Source organism: Sander lucioperca, chromosome 2 (genome assembly GCF_008315115.2).
Source record: "Sander lucioperca isolate FBNREF2018 chromosome 2, SLUC_FBN_1.2, whole genome shotgun sequence".
Lineage (NCBI taxonomy): Eukaryota > Metazoa > Chordata > Actinopteri > Perciformes > Percidae > Sander > Sander lucioperca.
Window position 1 is genome coordinate 27,476,030 of NC_050174.1, and position 16,458 is coordinate 27,492,487.

At 42.4% G+C, this 16,458-nt stretch overlaps 1 protein-coding gene across 3 annotated transcripts; it reads left to right on the forward strand.

The window, feature by feature from the left end:
- The first annotated feature begins 874 nt into the window (after window positions 1-874).
- ptar1 (protein prenyltransferase alpha subunit repeat containing 1) lies at window positions 875-16,071 on the forward strand. Of its 3 annotated transcripts, XM_035998993.1 has the most exons (8): window positions 875-1,008; window positions 3,146-3,315; window positions 6,559-6,625; window positions 6,936-7,040; window positions 8,552-8,789; window positions 12,487-12,827; window positions 13,836-14,071; window positions 14,114-16,071. In XM_035998993.1, the coding sequence occupies exons 1-8, from the start codon at window positions 923-925 to the stop codon at window positions 14,254-14,256; spliced, it is 1,386 nt and encodes a 461-aa protein (XP_035854886.1). In that variant the 5' UTR covers window positions 875-922; the 3' UTR covers window positions 14,257-16,071. The 3 variants fall into 3 exon arrangements, with proteins under 3 accessions (XP_035854886.1, XP_035854884.1, XP_035854887.1); XM_035998991.1 differs by having other exon boundaries at window positions 13,836-16,071; XM_035998994.1 differs by lacking the exon at window positions 875-1,008 and adding an exon at window positions 2,331-2,697 and having other exon boundaries at window positions 13,836-16,071.
- Window positions 16,072-16,458: the final 387 nt, after the last annotated feature.

The following is a 16,458-nucleotide window of genomic DNA, read 5'->3' on the forward strand; positions in this document are numbered from 1 at the left end:
AGATACGCCTTCATTGTCTCCTATAGATAGAATTCATCTTGGGCAGTCGAGAGAACAAAAATGGCGATGCATCGCACATTAAAACACCATAAACATTCAGTAAACATGCATAAAACATAAGCATACATTATCTCATCCAAATGCGTTCAATAAACATCTTATAAACCTCACACAAGACCCCCCCTACCTTCCCCCACACTCACAGAAGAAAGAGAGCCCACTGCACATCCTCCCCCTCATATTGCACTTAAGTCTAACCAGATTGCACATTTTCTATTAAATCATGCTGTGATCAATAACTTATGTATTGCACAATGCCCAAATGCACGATTGCACAATGCCGTATAAAATTAAAGATATTGCACCAGTGCCCTCCCAGATATTACTACAACTATAATGGTGAGTACTCAACTTCATGGGTAGTAGAGACACGGAGTGGGAGCAGCCGGGGAGTCAAAAGGGGTCCCACTGCTGAATTCTGACAGAGCAAGAGGGCTCCAAGGAGGCCGTCATATTATAAGACTACAGCATGTTCTAACTGCAGGATCATTGGTGAAAAAGGGAGGGAATGGGGATAGGGAAGTGTGTAAATAGCAAACAACATACAGCCGTCACAGAATGCCCCAAATGGCATATTAGCCTACTAAATGACATGCAAAAAAATATTAGCCTATAATAATATCATGTCATGTAAAGCATTTAAATTGATTCCTATTACTGAACAAATGGACAATCAATTGTCAAACCAATCAAGGGTATGCTATATTTTATTGTACATAAATATTACATCGCAGGAAGGACAACCGTACATAAAAATAGTGCAGCTATTGCAAGTCTATGGTGTATGGTTGTCATGGGCTTCCGTAGTAAACTTTTTGGTCATGTAACGCGTCACATAGACGCGTCATTAGGTGCCATAAAGATGGCGGAGTCGGAGGAGGAGGTGGACGTATTGGTCCAGAGAGTTGTTAAAGACATCACTAACGCCTTCAAGAGAAACCCCAACATGTAAGTATAGTTGACTGTGAACATAGCAGGCAGACTGGAGCGGCTCGGTCTATTCCAGGAGATACCAAGACACACAACAGCTTGAACCAGCCTCTCAACTGTGTGGGCTTGGACTATTACCTGGAATCAGAGCAGAGCAGGCAAAGTTAGCTGTTTGTTTGTTTTCTAATAGCTAGCTAGATGAAAGGCGTTGGGAACACTTTCCGTGTTCAATAACAAGATAGAATAAACGGTTATTTCGAGTTAACAGTTCTAGCTCGCCCTTTGACGTAAGGCGGCTGTCAAAGCTGCTCCACATTCTTCACGGGCCAGCAACGTTAGCTCATGGTACGATTAATTCATTTAGTATTTAAAAAGTGTCTTATTTGAAATTGCTTCCCGTGCTTCTGTGTAAACGGACTGCTTCAGTCTCTTTAGCAACGCCAGGCTGTCAGGGTTAGCAAATGCTATGCTTTCACGAGCTAACGTTAATATTAGCTTCTGATCTATTCATAATGCAAATAAATGAAGCAGCACTTTAAGCTGGTGTCAAAGGCTCTCATCATCAATATACTGTAACAATATACATAATTACTATATTCTCTAATTAGTGTAGCGTGAAATAAAAGCTGAATTTAGTCTGCCAATGCTTAACGTTACATATTACGTAGAATGTAAACAAACAATTGCAACTTTGCACTGTGAAAATATTACATGATAACACTGAAGAGTGGATGAAATGGTAAATTGTCTTCACAAACAAATGGGAAGCTTTGAAGGGGATTATAGACCGTCTTCCTAAACCAGTTTTTAAGTTTAAAATTCCTTTCTTAAAATGTTGAAAAATCTTACACTTAAACTTCATTTAGAACGTGAAGGTAGAGTTCTTGAGGGCTAAAGGTTAAATTGAGCTATGTGGACCTAATAAACTGGTAACTGGGTGTATATTTAAGCAATAGCTCACAACAGGCCGTGTTATGTTTTGATTATTTATGCGTTTAAATGGGGTTGTGTTAATCATGTTCACGATAAGATTTCACATGGACATCCCCCGGGTTCAAAATTAGCACCATTTTAAAATATTTAAGTGGCTGGTAGATTTGCTTCACTCACCAGCCAAAAAACAATGGTAATCTATTGAGTGGCTGGTAAAATTTGAACATTCACTAGCCATATGGCTGGTGGATGAAAAAGTTCATTTTGAACCCTGGACACCCCCTCTTGTGGTATTCATAACCTCTTAATGCGGGGTACACACTACCCAAGAATCAAGCCAATTTTGGGCCTGATTTCCCCCTCCCAACAATGATGGTTGTAAAGATTATCTTGTCAAATGTTTCTGTGATGTGAGGTATGTTAACAAGTGTTTTTTACATCCCACGTTTATCCTAGCCGCACCGATTTCAAATCTATTAAATATGTTCAATATTCACGATCTGTCTGTGCAACAGTGGGAAGACGTTCATCCAGTAGCGCCAAGATCAAAAAGTGGCTGATGGTCAGCGCAGCATTTATTTGTGCTCAAACTGCAGACTTTAGCTGCTGTATATTGACTTGAATAAAATTGAACTCTCTCCTCTGCTCGAGTCACTCTCTCTCTTCTGCGCACATTGCATCTCCCATCACTTTCTCTCTCTTGCTTCAGCAGAGTCCACAGAAGGACCTCAAACTGTCTCACCGACATCCAAACCGGCTGTGGTAGATGAGCTGGTGCGAATATTCAAACCTTTTTATTGAACTGTCGCAAATTCTCATCGCTGCCTGTATGAATAGTTTTGATGCAAAACATTTAGGCCTACAGGCTAATATTTTGGCAGTTTCGTGTTTATTTGCTTCGCTCCCGGTGTGTAAGGACCTTTTTTAAGCACAAAACCCACAAGTCCAAAACAAACAATAAAAAGACCAGAGCTGTGCGATTGATGTTACCCTGAACAAGTACAGAAATAGCCTGGAGTACAGAGCCAGTTGAAATGGCTAAGGAAATAAATGGCCCTGTGTCTTGGCTTCTGAGAAAAAAGGTCTTTCATAAATTGTCAGGATATTCCTGAGCATGTGGCTTGATACCCCAAAGGAAGTAACACGTTTCGTTGCCAGAACAATTCTTTCATGTCCATACAAAACAAGTTGAAACCCTCATTCTCAGTGTCTGCTCCCTCAGTGATGAGATTGGTGTGATCCCGTGTCCAGAGGCCCGCTACAACCGCAGTCCCATTGTGTTGGTAGAGAACAAGCTGGGTGTTGAGAGCTGGTGTGTCAAGTTCCTGCTACCGTATGTCCACAACAAGCTGCTGCTCTACCGCCAGCGCAAACACTGGCTGGAGAGGGAAGGTAACTGAACTCACTCAACATCTACCACAACCAAATCACTCCTAGAGGTTACAGCAGTGTTTCCCCTGCCAACAGCCAGAAACATCTTTTTTAATGCCAAAAATAATGCCAAATATCCTTTGTGTTTCCCCTATATTCATTCTGCAGCGGCGCACCGCTCTAAGTCCATGAACAAGGCAGCTGTCTGTGGTTAGTTCACGTCTGTAACAGCAGGACAGTCGCATGTGTTCTCTAAACTGCTCAATCAGTTGAAACATTGTCGGTAGCCTAGTGGTTACACACAGGCTCGGTAGTGAAGGACACGCGAGGGATTCGCTGCTGTTGTGTTTTTAGCCGAGCTGGACCAGAGAATATTCTGTTAAAACTATGGCTGCACGATAGGGGCATTGAAATGAATCATTGCATCGATGCATCGCGATGCGGACCTGGACAATGCAGCATCGATGCAGTGACAGACCATAATCAATTACTGTCTACTGATGCTGCTTGTTGATTTTCCGTCCGCTGATTTTTTTGTTTTAGCCTTTTGTCTGTTTTCTGCTGTGATCAGACTCCGCTACATTCAAGTGTCTTTCTTAAGAGCAGATACAATAAAAAGGGGAGTTAATATATATCTGACTGCTTGAATTTGACGATGAAAACCACGTGTAGCAATATATATAATAATTATGAGTAGAGGTCGACCGATAGTGGATGTTACCGATACGATAGCTAGGTTGGGCCGTATTTGCCGATAACCGATTAATCGACCGATAGTATTTATAACTTATACAGTTGACAAAATACATACATTGTTTCAAAAAAAGTCCAGACGCTTTTGCCAATAATCAAAATAATAATGTCATATTTATTGATATTACACCTACAGCAATGCTACACAAGCATGTGTGTTGTCTAAAACAGTTCTCCTACATATTTGGAGTCATCCAGTGCAAAAATAAACATAATGAGCATTATAATTCATATAAAAAGGACAAACTATTTACATTTCTTCAAAAAAGGCCCAAATGTAGGCCTATGCCAAATCTCAAAACAGTGACGCCATTCTTCTCTGTAGAACGGTTTAGAACGGTAACAGACGATCTCTGACCTGGGGTGATCTATCTTCCCACTATACTATTTGTTCTCGCTTGGATGCCCATATAAGGCGTAATGTGTGACGGACCTGCCTTCCCATTGGTTGAAAACATAAACAAAGGCATCATGGGAGATTCCCTTGTCAGTAGCACCTACTGTCTATGGGTAGCACGGAGTTAGTGGCAGAAATGACCGAAAACGTGATGAATTATGGACATCAAGTGGATAAATCTTGGATGTAACAGTTTGGATTTAATGCTCAACAACCCCGAAAAAAGGCACAAGTTCCAGGCTGGATAGAAAATCACCTGTAGAGGCTAGAAAGACACCAGAGACACCCCCGTGACGGCTAACTCGTTAGCTTTTAGCTGCAGCAATCAGTAAGTATCTACGTTTAATTGTTATTAAATGATCTAAATATGAATCGGAGGTGCCGTTTGGGATCGTGGACGATCCTTTAGGGTTCTGATTCTGACATTTGGGTCGGACTTGCGTTTATTTTTGTCAGTGTTTTAACCGCTTGAGGTAAGTTAGCCTACTACTAATGGTTAGCGTCATCTCAGTCTCGAAAGCAAACAAACATACTGTTGTGCTGTTCTTTCTCTACTAATGCAGCATCTATTCAACAAATTAATAACTTTATAATGATATGACAAAATGTACTGTATACATACCTTTTTTGCTGTCGATGCTTTAAACGTGCATCTGATGTCAGCCTTCTCCGCACAGCATGTGCTCTCCGTGCAGCGCGCAGTAACACGTGTCGAAAATAAACAACACCAGGCATCAGTGATAGTTTTTATTTCTCCTCTAGAGGCCGCTACTGTAACGCATGATGCCAGCAGACCCTTCTCAGCTCTCACGTACTGTGTAATGAATGACAGCGCTCGCTTCTCAGCCGCTCCAGCAACGGACGCAACCAGGAAAAACTATCGGTATGGATTTTTGCCGATAACGATAGTTCCACCAATCAACTATCGGTGCCGATGAATCGGCAAAACCGATGAATCCATCGACCTCTAATTATGAGGAGGTGATGCATCGTGATATCGATTTGAATTGTTGACAGGATAATCGTAATCAAATTGAATCGTGAGACCAGTGAAGATTAACAGCCCTGCTGCACGATATGAGGAAAACATCTCATTGCGATTATTCTGACTGATATTGCGATATGATTCACGGTATTGGAGGGAATGATAATTTTTGTATCATTATTCTCATTCTCATTTTCATTGAAAAATATTAAAATGAAAAGAAATTAAAATGATTTATAGTGTGATTTCTGCGAGGATCTGTACCAAACGATTTTTGTCTCTAGTCTGTAGGATAGGATAGGATTTGTCTCTGCAGCACCACAATACTTCATCCAGAATGGTTTGACACATATTTTGCCTTTAACAAATATTGCACCCCCCTGTGATTTGGATATTGCCCTACTATATGTTGCGATTTCAATAAATTTGCGATTAATTGTGCAGCCCTAGTTAAAACAGGTCAGTGATGCTGTTTTGCCCCCATTGTTCTTCATAAATGTTGCTGGAGAGTTGTAATGTAGCGTTTTATGTGGAGTGAGCACTGCCCTGGACACAAAAATAGCTACATTGATTGTCAGGAAATGATGGGAGTAACATGCGAAGAAGCTTTTAAAGTGACACATCTTCTGTGGCTGTGCAAAGTAACCATTGAATATTTAAAAAAAACTTAAGTGTTAACATGAAAATAGAATTTGGTGTGGTGGTAGCACTGTTTAGTTACGTCCGTTTCTCTCTGCCGTCGCTGGTTAAAGTTAACTGACATTATAGAAGTCCGCTAAAACTAGTGCAATGTGCACACAGATGAGGCACTGTTCTCTGTTTTTCTGTGCTGGTCGGCGTTCTTCTTCAGCATTTAGCGGCAGACTAGAACACTTGTAACATTAGGCGTAAAACTGTCCCCGTCAGGTCTGGAAGGATTGCATCCCCCAGTACCTATGGTACTGTGGAAAAATGAGTACCGTCACGTTTTTGCCTTGGTACCGAAGTATCTGTTTTCATGACATCCCTACTACATTATTTTACAAACCTAGTCTGGTCTCAAAATTGCAAGTAAAATACAGAAGCTTTTTCCTGTCCCTTAATCCGCCAAAAATATGAGAAGCTAACAGTTCATGTTTGTGTCTCTCAGCTTTAGCAGATATCACCTGCACTCTGTTGCTGCTTAACCCGGACTTCACCACTGCATGGAATGTCAGGTACAGATACACCCAGTCACAGCAGCCATCTACAACACAAGTACAGAAATATACAGAAACATTTGTTTTTACGAATGTCAGCTGTTCATTGTCTAACATCTCTACGCAAAAGAAGACCCAATACTCAAAGCTAAATGTAGTGAGCCTGGTACATTGGCTGACTGATGTGAAGCTTCTATGGAAACCGATATGATCACAACTCAACATGCCACAGTGTGGCTAAAGCATGCTATACAGGACTGACCCTGTGGAAGACGGCCATAGTCTGCTGTGCAGGTCTTTTGTAATGTGTGGCCAATTGTTGTTGCAGGAAGGAGCTACTGCAGTGCGGAGTTCTTAACCCAGAGAAGGACCTCTATCTGGGCAAGCTGGCCCTCACCAAATTCCCCAAGAGCCCCGAGACGTGGATACACCGGTAAGACTCAGCTGCAGAGAACCCTGTTCTCTAAATACTAGAGTTGTGACGAGGTCTCGTCCCCACAAGATCTCGCTTGATTAAATGTGACAAGATTTCTCGTCAAGGTAAAAAGTGTCTCGCGATATCAGTACACAAGTGCAGAGCAGCAGCCTTGAAATTAGCATAGAAGATCCCCCGCCCGTTCTCTACTTTTGCAGAGCGATAGCGGAAGAAAAAAAAGCTGCCTGTAAAACCCAACGTTAGAATGTTGGAGAGTACCGCCGCTCACTCTCCCTCCTTCTCCCTCCTCTCTCTCTCTCTCTCTCTCTCTCTCTCTCTCTCTCTCTCTGTCTCTCTCTCTCTGTCTCTCTCTTTCTGTCTCTCTCTCTGTCTCTCTCTCTCTCTCTCTCTCTGTCTCTCTCTCTCTGTCTCTCTCTTTCTGTCTCTCTCTCTGTCTCTCTCTCTCTTTCTGTCTCTCTCTCTCCGTCTCTCTCTCTCTCTTTCTCCCCCTCTCTCTTTCTGTCTCTCTCCTTCTCCCTCTCTCTCTGTCTCTCTCTCATTCTTCTCTCTCTCTCTGTCTTTCTCTTTCTGTCTCTCTCTGTCTCTCTCTCTCTCTCTCTCTCTCTCTCTCTCTCTCTCTCTCTCTCCCTCCATCTCTCTCTCTCCCTCTCTTGGCCGAGACACACACGTCCACAGTGTGTAGTTCATTGTGCTGCTGTCTCTCGCAGACCACTCTCTTTCTCTATTAAAATGAGTCGGGAAGTGGACAGCAAAACCAAACTTTACTTTTAATGATAATAAACAAAGAGTAATGTTCTCTGTTCGACCTATAATGGTCATAAATCAATACTAGAGTAGCCTACTTCCTTGTTTAATACTTCAATTAATAAAATGCAGAGGAGGAGAAAAGAGCATCTGTCTTAACAAAAATCATCTGCTGAGTGTTTGATGGTAATTTATTAGTGCTTTAGAACGTAATCAATATAGTATAGTACACAATAGTAAAATAAGCTTTATTTCTCTCGGTCTACAGTACAATGACAAATTAAAGTACAAAACATTTGGTCTCAACTAGAATGTTGTAACCTTGGTTCTGAGTGAAGAGACTCTCTCTCCACCGTACATATGGAATAAGTAACAGTGTAACTGTTATTTATACAGGAGAAAAGCCAGTTATCTGAGTTTGTGGCAAAACCTTTCAGTGCTCGGTTTTCATTTTGTGACTTTCGATTTGAATAAAGGACTATTATTTACTTATTTCTTCATTGTAGTTTTCTGTAAAATAGTGTTAAAATCTCGTCTCGTCTCAATCTCGTGAACCCAATCTCGTGTCTCGTGAGCTACCCCTACTGAACACAGCTCACAAATATGATTGGGCATCGAGAGCCGGTTCCAGCTTGGAATCGTTTCACAAATTACGATTCCAATGGAATAGATTTTTATTGGAATCATTTGGAAAATTTGGTTTCGAATCCAATCATCGGTTCCAAGGTAATGGAGTTCCCTCACCCTGCATTGTCTCCCTGCAGACGCTGGGTACTGCAGCAGATCCTGCGTCAGTGCTCTGCTGTAGGCTGGAAGCATCAGCGGGGTGAAGCGGAGCAGGCCGATGCTGAGAGGAGCCAGCAGCTCAGTGACCATCTGGCCAGGACGCTCCATCAAGAGATGAAGGTGTGCTCTGACGCTGCCTGCCGCTATCCCAGCAACTACAACGCCTGGTCCCACCGCATCTGGGTGCTGCAGCACATGGCCAAGGGCAACGTCAAGGTAGGATCACATGATTTTTTTTCTCCTTTTTTTGTTCATTATAAATAAGGTCTAGGGGCTTTGTAAGTACCATCAAAGTGTCAAAAAGGGGGAACATTTCACAGCATAAATATATGGAGAAAATCAAAAATCACAATATTTTTGACCAAATACATCGATGTCGCTTTTCGCTGCGATATTGTAGGATTGACTATTGGTGCTTTCACAAACAATTTACACAATTGGAGTTTTGATAAATAATCACCAATAATGTTGATATAATGACTAAGGGGGTAAAGGCAAATAATAAAGCATCTAGAACAGTCATAAAATTACATCACTTTACTGTAATGCAGTCTTTAAAACCAGGAAAAGACAACACTTGTGTATATATCACGATATTGGGATATCCAAAACGTAAGACAATATCTAGCCTCATACAGTATATCAATGTCAATATAATATCCATATATTGCCCAGCCCTAACTGTATAAGTAAACAAAACATTCATAAGAAAGAAAAATCTGCCTTGCTCTGTGAAACAGGACACAGTACAATGCTCACAGTAGCTGCAGATACTTTAGTTACTGAGCAGTTTTTCAACTACATAAGCATAAGATCAGTAATTTCACCTTCAGTTATCGTGACATGGTACAAGATGAAACGGTATTCCACCCAAGTTACTGCCTCATGGTAAGTGTAACTGGTCTGACCTGATGTAGTCAGGATTACACATGGGGACAGTTGCTTCAGCAATACTTTACGTTGATTACTTTTGTACGTGTAAGAGCTGTTTTTGTCACTGAGAGGCTCAGATTGTTATTCTGTGTGCCTGGCAACACCAGTGTTGAAAGAAGTATTCAGATCCTTTACTTAAGTAAAAGTACTAATACCACACTGTAAAAATACTCTGTTACAGTTAAAGTCCTGCATTGAAAATGTTACTTCAGTACAAGTCTGTAAGTATCAGGAGAATGTAGTTAGTATTAAAACCTTGTAGAAAGTGTAAAGGATCCAACCAGGTGTGTGTGTTTAATGATCTAATCATCTCAGCTGGACTTGTAGGCCGTTATATCGTTGGTTAGTTTACTTTAGAATAAAACATCAGATTTTATAAACTACATGGGTTTTATGTGCAGAAATCTGAATTTGTATGTCATTCACACACACACACACACACACACACACACACACACACACACACACACACACACACACACACACACACACACACACACACACACACACACACACACACAAATGCCGACCCTGCTATTCTCTTAAAGGTCCCATGGCATAAAAATTTCACTTTGAGGTTTTTTAACATTAATATGAGTTCCCCCAGCCTGCCTATGGTCCCCCAGTGGCTAGAAATGGTGATAGATGTAAACCGAGCCCTGGGTATCCTGCTCTGCCTTTGAGAAAATGAAAGCTCAAATGGGCCAATCTGGAATCTTCTCCTTATGAGCTCATAAGGAGCAAGATTACCTTCCCCTCATTTAAAGGGGTGATAGAATGCAAAACCGATTTTACCTTGTCATAGTTGAATAACGACAGTTCGGTGGGTAAATAGGACATATATAGAAGCTCAAAATCCCATTGATACCCCTATCCTCTGCAAATCTCACATTTTGAAATTGCCGCTGAAAACGGGCGAATCTGAACAAAGCTAAAAGTTGACGTAAGCATCTCAACTCCTAGTCTTTGTCACGCCCCAACATTTGCATAGGCTACACCACTGACCTGAGGTCAGCTTAGTCTTCTGAATCTAGCTAGGTCATGCAGATCTCCAGAGGTACGCCATTTAATTACTAAATTCACTTCTGAGACTTTTTTATGCGAGAAATCAACTATGTAGAGGTCAAATATGGGCCGTTTTACGAAAATTGATGGCTAATTGCAAATTTTGTCCGACTGTGTGTCGCAGTTCAGCAGGAGCTCAGCAGGCTACGTGACAGCAGCCGGTGCTGCCTCGCCGCCCGGCGTGTCCTACTTCATAGACTCCGGCTCGTTGTGAGCTAGCTGGATCTCCGTCACGAAGGGAAGCCCGCGGTGCTCCATACCCGCGCAAAGTCACCGGTTCTGGGTTACTGGACTACAAAATGCCAAGGCCCTGATGGAGCTCCAGGGCCTGCAGCTAGCCGCGATCTTTACCCATAGGATTGAAGGGACAGTAGCAGCTAACGAAATCCCAAGCTAATGTTCACAAAAATGCATTAAATTGAAATCGGACACCATTGTTAGCTTTATAAGACCTTGGGGTAGATATATAAGTGGTGTGACGAAATTCAAACCGTAAATATACTCTAGTTATGCCGGCAGCTGGCAGCCAGCCAGCCAGCTCCGCGGAGCCCTGAGCCCTGGTAGTCCGGTAACCGAGAAACGGTGACTTTCACTGGGTATGGAGGTTGCCGTTTTCTCGTCAGACTGTGTGGAGCTCCTAAAGTCCGACACGTCTTACCAAATTTGCAATTAGCCATCAATTTTCGTAAAACGGCCCATATTTAAGCTTTATATAGTTGATTTCTCGCATAAAAAAGTCTCCAATGTGTTTCTATGGGGTTCGCTCAAACCAATCAGCGCGCAGCTCATCTAAATATTCATGAGCATACCATATTTGGAAGAAAAGCTCTTGTTCCAAATAGAGCCATATTCACAGGGTAGTTAAGGGCCTAATAAAATAGCATTCGGGCAATTTTCAGCCCAACCAATATTACATACCCTATTAGGAGACCTTAAGGAACAGTGTAAAATACCCTATATAATCATTCTATCACCCCTTAAAAGCTACAGACACAGAAATGGCACATCCTAAGGAAAGCCCATTGTGGGACTGGCTCTAGTGGCTCTAGTTCTGCACCAAAGCTGAATTTCGGGAAAGAGACTTCAGATACAGTATTAGAGGACCACTAAGGTCTATATAAAAGAGACTTCAGATACAGTATTAGAGGACCACTAAGGTCTATATAAAAGAGACTTCAGATACAGTATTAGGGGACCACTAAGGCCTATATAAAAGAGACTTCAGATACAGTATTAGGGGACCACTAAGGTCTATATAAGAGACTTCAGATACAGTATTAGGGGACCACTAAGGTCTATATAAGAGACTTCAGATACAGTATTAGGGGACCACTAAGGTCTATATAAAAGAGACTTCAGATACAGTATTAGGGGACCACTAAGGCCTATATAAAAGAGACTTCAGATACAGTATTAGGGGACCACTAAGGTCTATATAAGAGACTTCAGATACAGTATTAGGGGACCACTAAGGTCTATATAAGAGACTTCAGATACAGTATTAGGGGACCACTAAGGCCTATATAAAAGAGACTTCAGATACAGTATTAGGGGACCACTAAAAGACTTCAGATACAGTATTAGGGGACCACTAAGGTCTATATAAAAGACTTCAGATACAGTATTAGGGGACCACTGAGGCCTAGAAGAGACTTCAGATACAGTATTAGGGGACCACTAAGGCCTATATAAGAGCATCCAAAAAGCAGCATGTCATAGGACCTTTTTAAAGAGATGCGCTAGAACGACGCAGACACCAACGTACAAGTATAAACCTCAGGACACTTACATAAGCTACGGCGAAAGCTCTGCGTGGAGCCTCCGCAGAAGCATAAATCCTGCTTAATATGAAGACATGACAAACTCCAAATGATGTCTTGGATTTGCTGCTTATGAGTCCTCTGCTCCCTCCCAGGTGTTCCATGATGAGCTGTCGTCGATGCGCCTCTGGGTGTCCATGCATGTGTCCGACCACAGCGGCTTCCACTACCGCCAGTTCCTGCTTAAGGAGCTGATCACGGAGCTCTCCCAGACTCCAGCTTCCACCCCACCCAGTTCGCCCCAGCGCCGGCACAGCCCAGTCCCCGACAGCACCTCCCCCCCTCCCAGCCAAGGCCCGGCCAACGGGGAGCTGTCGGGGGCGGAGGCCGCAGCAGAGGAGGACAGGCAGCTACTTCAACTCTTCCACCAGGAGGTGGAGCTGTGCTCAGACCTGATCCAGTCCTTCCCTGGTCACGAGACACTCTGGAGTCACAGGTAAGGCCACACAGGGGAACAAAACACTAGACAGTTGTCATTTCGCAGTGGCTTATTACTACCGAGACCCAAACGCACTGCAAGCAATAACTGACGCGCCTCATTTGATGCTCCTATGGTGCACCGCAGGCATCAGATTTGAAGTGCCAACACCACAGAACCAGCAATATTTTAGAAAAGAAATCAGCTCCGTAATACGCAATACGCCCCCAGCGGACGTCGTACTACACCGTTGAAAAGCTTCGGAAGCGACTCACAAAAATGGCGGAGAGACTAGAACGACTGATAAGTGTCTTATACAGATATAAATAGAAAGGCTGCTGCTGCGTGGAGAAAAGTTGCCCAGGAAGTTGACATGTCATGTTGGTTAAATGTGATATAGCGGTATAATGTCAATAGTTCGATGTCTGTTGCTAGCTAACCAATTAGCATTAGCAGGTTTGTTTATCAGTACCATAGCAACGCTAACTTCCGCTGGAATTGTCGAATAGGAACCATCCGTAGCCTTTTGCAAGAGTTAAATTTTTTGAACGCATCCGGATGACCAACTGACACGATTTGTTTCGCACTGCACTCGTTTGGACCCAGTTCGAATCCATTTGCATGCAGTCTGTGATTCTCCACAGGAAATGAATGACTTCCGATCGTTTCGAAGCCGTATCGGAGCTGATTTCAACTGCCAGTGGGAAGGTGGCGTAAGGAGTATTTTATACTACCTACATTTCTACTGTTACTCCACTACATTGTCTGACAACTATGGTCACTAGTTACTTGACAAATAGAGATTTTTCATGCAAAACACATGATAAACTTCTTAAATATGATGCTTTAACTGCAAAACAATTCATTTTTGTCTTAATTGATTTCTAAAGTCAAGATAACAAAAAAAAATGCAAATCAAAGTGTATGTAAACTAAACTATGGGTATACCTTTAGCCATATAGTGTATTGTACAGGACTTTTCTATAATAAGGTGTTGGATGTACTGTATGTTTCCACCCCTCCCAGGCGGCATGTCTTCTACCTGTGGCACCACTGGAGGAGGGAGCACCACTGCAGCAGCAATGGAGGCAACACGTCGGTCCGCCTTAACAACAGTGACCCCACGTTGGCCGAGGTCAGCGCTCAAAGCTGCGCCAGCAGGGGGGAGAGTGTGAATGGACAGGGGCATGCTAGTGACGCTATGGAGGTGGACGGGGCGTCCTTGCCTGACCCGCGGGACAGCAAGCGACTGAAGAGAGGCGTCCTGCTGCCTGGCCCCCCCTCCCTGCTGCCAGCCCCCCCCACCCTGCTGCCAGCCCCCCCCACCCTGCCCTCTGAGCACAGCTTTGTGAGCGGTGTCCTGGACAGTTGCGGGAACCCCGAGCAGAGACGTTTCGCCCTGGCATACAGGAAGTGGTTAGACACTGTCATTGATCAGCAGCCTTGAGGGAGAACAGTTAGCCCACCAAGCTCTCTCAACATTGAAGTTGCCTTTAGACACAGATTTAGGATCAGCTTCCCTACCTGTAGCGCTGACTTTAACCAATAGTGCTTCAGATGCAGTGATGACTTTAGAAACCAGTCCCAGGGCAGCGCCTGACAGTGGCGAGGGAGGGTAAGGCGGTTTTAACGACATCCCGTCTGTTCTTCCTCTGAAACATCTGGATTCTCCTGAGCTTGATCTGAGCCAGTACCCCTTCAGAACGGAAATCTGCACACGGAGCCTGTTGGCTCGCTATGTGTCTGTTGGTAGATTCTCTTCTTATTCAAGGTTTCTCCATGCCTCAGCTCCAATTGCCACTGCTTTTGTTTTTTAGTGCCAGTTTGGCATTTATCTGCACATATTACTTTATGTCTGTTCAAATATTTCAGCAAAGAAACTAAATGAATCACACGTGTTGGGCCTGATTGGTTGGAATGCCAAAATAGCCAGTACTATTTAAATTAATAAGCCATTAAATAATAATATGAAATGAATAATCATATGACTAAAAATAGTAGGATATATACATGACCCAATAAAATGTAACAAAATACAAAACATTGTTAAAACTTCATTTTTTTTTTTTAAATTATCATGAAGTGTTATTTCATCCTTATTTTTACAGTAACTTTTATTGGTAGTTAAGTAGTTTTATTGGAGTTTTGTTTCAAACATCCTCTCTTTACAAAAGTCTGATTTGTCAAGTGATTGGCTAAAAGCTGAGGGGGCGGGGAGTGGAAATGGGAAAATGAAATCAAAAGTAATAAGAGGCATTTTCAGCTATAATGTAGGGGAAATGAATTTCAATACACCTGGTCACTATGCAAGTAATGAAATATCATTTCACAATTACGTTTTATTTATTCATGTTTGTTTTTAATTTGATTGGCCCTTTTGGAGTTAATGAACCCTTGATTAGATTAGAATGGAATGACAGTGGCTCTAATTGAATCCCATTGGAAGCCTCAGGTTCCCTCGTCTTTAATGATTGGTTGAAATGCCCTCAGCCCTCCCGTGTTGCAGTGGCAGGTGTGAAGCACAGCCAGACTCCTGTTCTTCTTTCAACTTCTATAGATTTCCATTCTGAAGGTGGTGACATTTATTACCCATGTCATTTTTTTTCTTTGTCTTTTCTTGTGTTGGTCCTTGGTTGCTGCTCCTGCTCCATGTTACTAGTGAATATTGTCAGTATGTCCTAACTATGTAGCTAAGTGCTAAGTTACAGTAGCTTACAACAGAAAGCCAAAAAGCTAGTTGTTAGCTAAATAACAGGTTATATATGTTATATAAAAATAACAGGTTACGTTGCTAACTTGCAAGTCTTACCTTCTGACAACCTGAAGCACTAAATCTATAGGCAGAGAAATGTTAGCTTTAGCAGTTTAGCGGTACTGATGTTTGACTCTGAAGGATAGCGTGCTAGGGGAGTTACCCCCCCGACATTCACTGGTGCTACATGCTGCCATTTCTACAACTACTTCCTCTGTTACAGGTGTGTAGTGTGCAACAGGTGAACACTGAACAGCACTTTGGACTAATTGATGATACTATTTGTGGGGTATTATTGCTAAACTATTTTTGAAATATTGTCTGTTATTTTGCACCAGGCTAGTTAACCGTAGTCCTAGCTGCTTTATGTCACTACCTTGTACAAAAATAGAGGTAACCTCAAAAAGGTCAGTCTACATTCTGTCTAGAATAACTTCTAGCACTCCTTTTAAAAGTTGTAACATGCTGTATCTGCACATCCATCCCTTCAATGATGTAGAAACTAAAAAAGATAGATCCTCCCACCACATCGTCTCATCTATATTAATAAGGGAAGAATGGTATTCTTGAATTTGAATCTAAACCAATCTGAAGTCACCTGCGTATTCCAGATAGTTGCCTAGAAAATATATACAGGACTGCAGTTTGAATAGGATCCATCGTTCTGTTGCCCAACAATGTTCCAAGTTGTTGAGGGTTGTCAATGACACTATCAGTACACAAGTGAACAAATGCACACATTTACACGGATGATGTTGTTCCATCAGTGTAGCCATGGGCACATTAGCATTCACTATATGTACTATGTGGTCACATCTAAATGGCATCCCAGTGGGCCCTTGATCCAGTTTGGGTCCCATCACGTATTTATGTCAAGGTTCCATTGGATTGCCTACA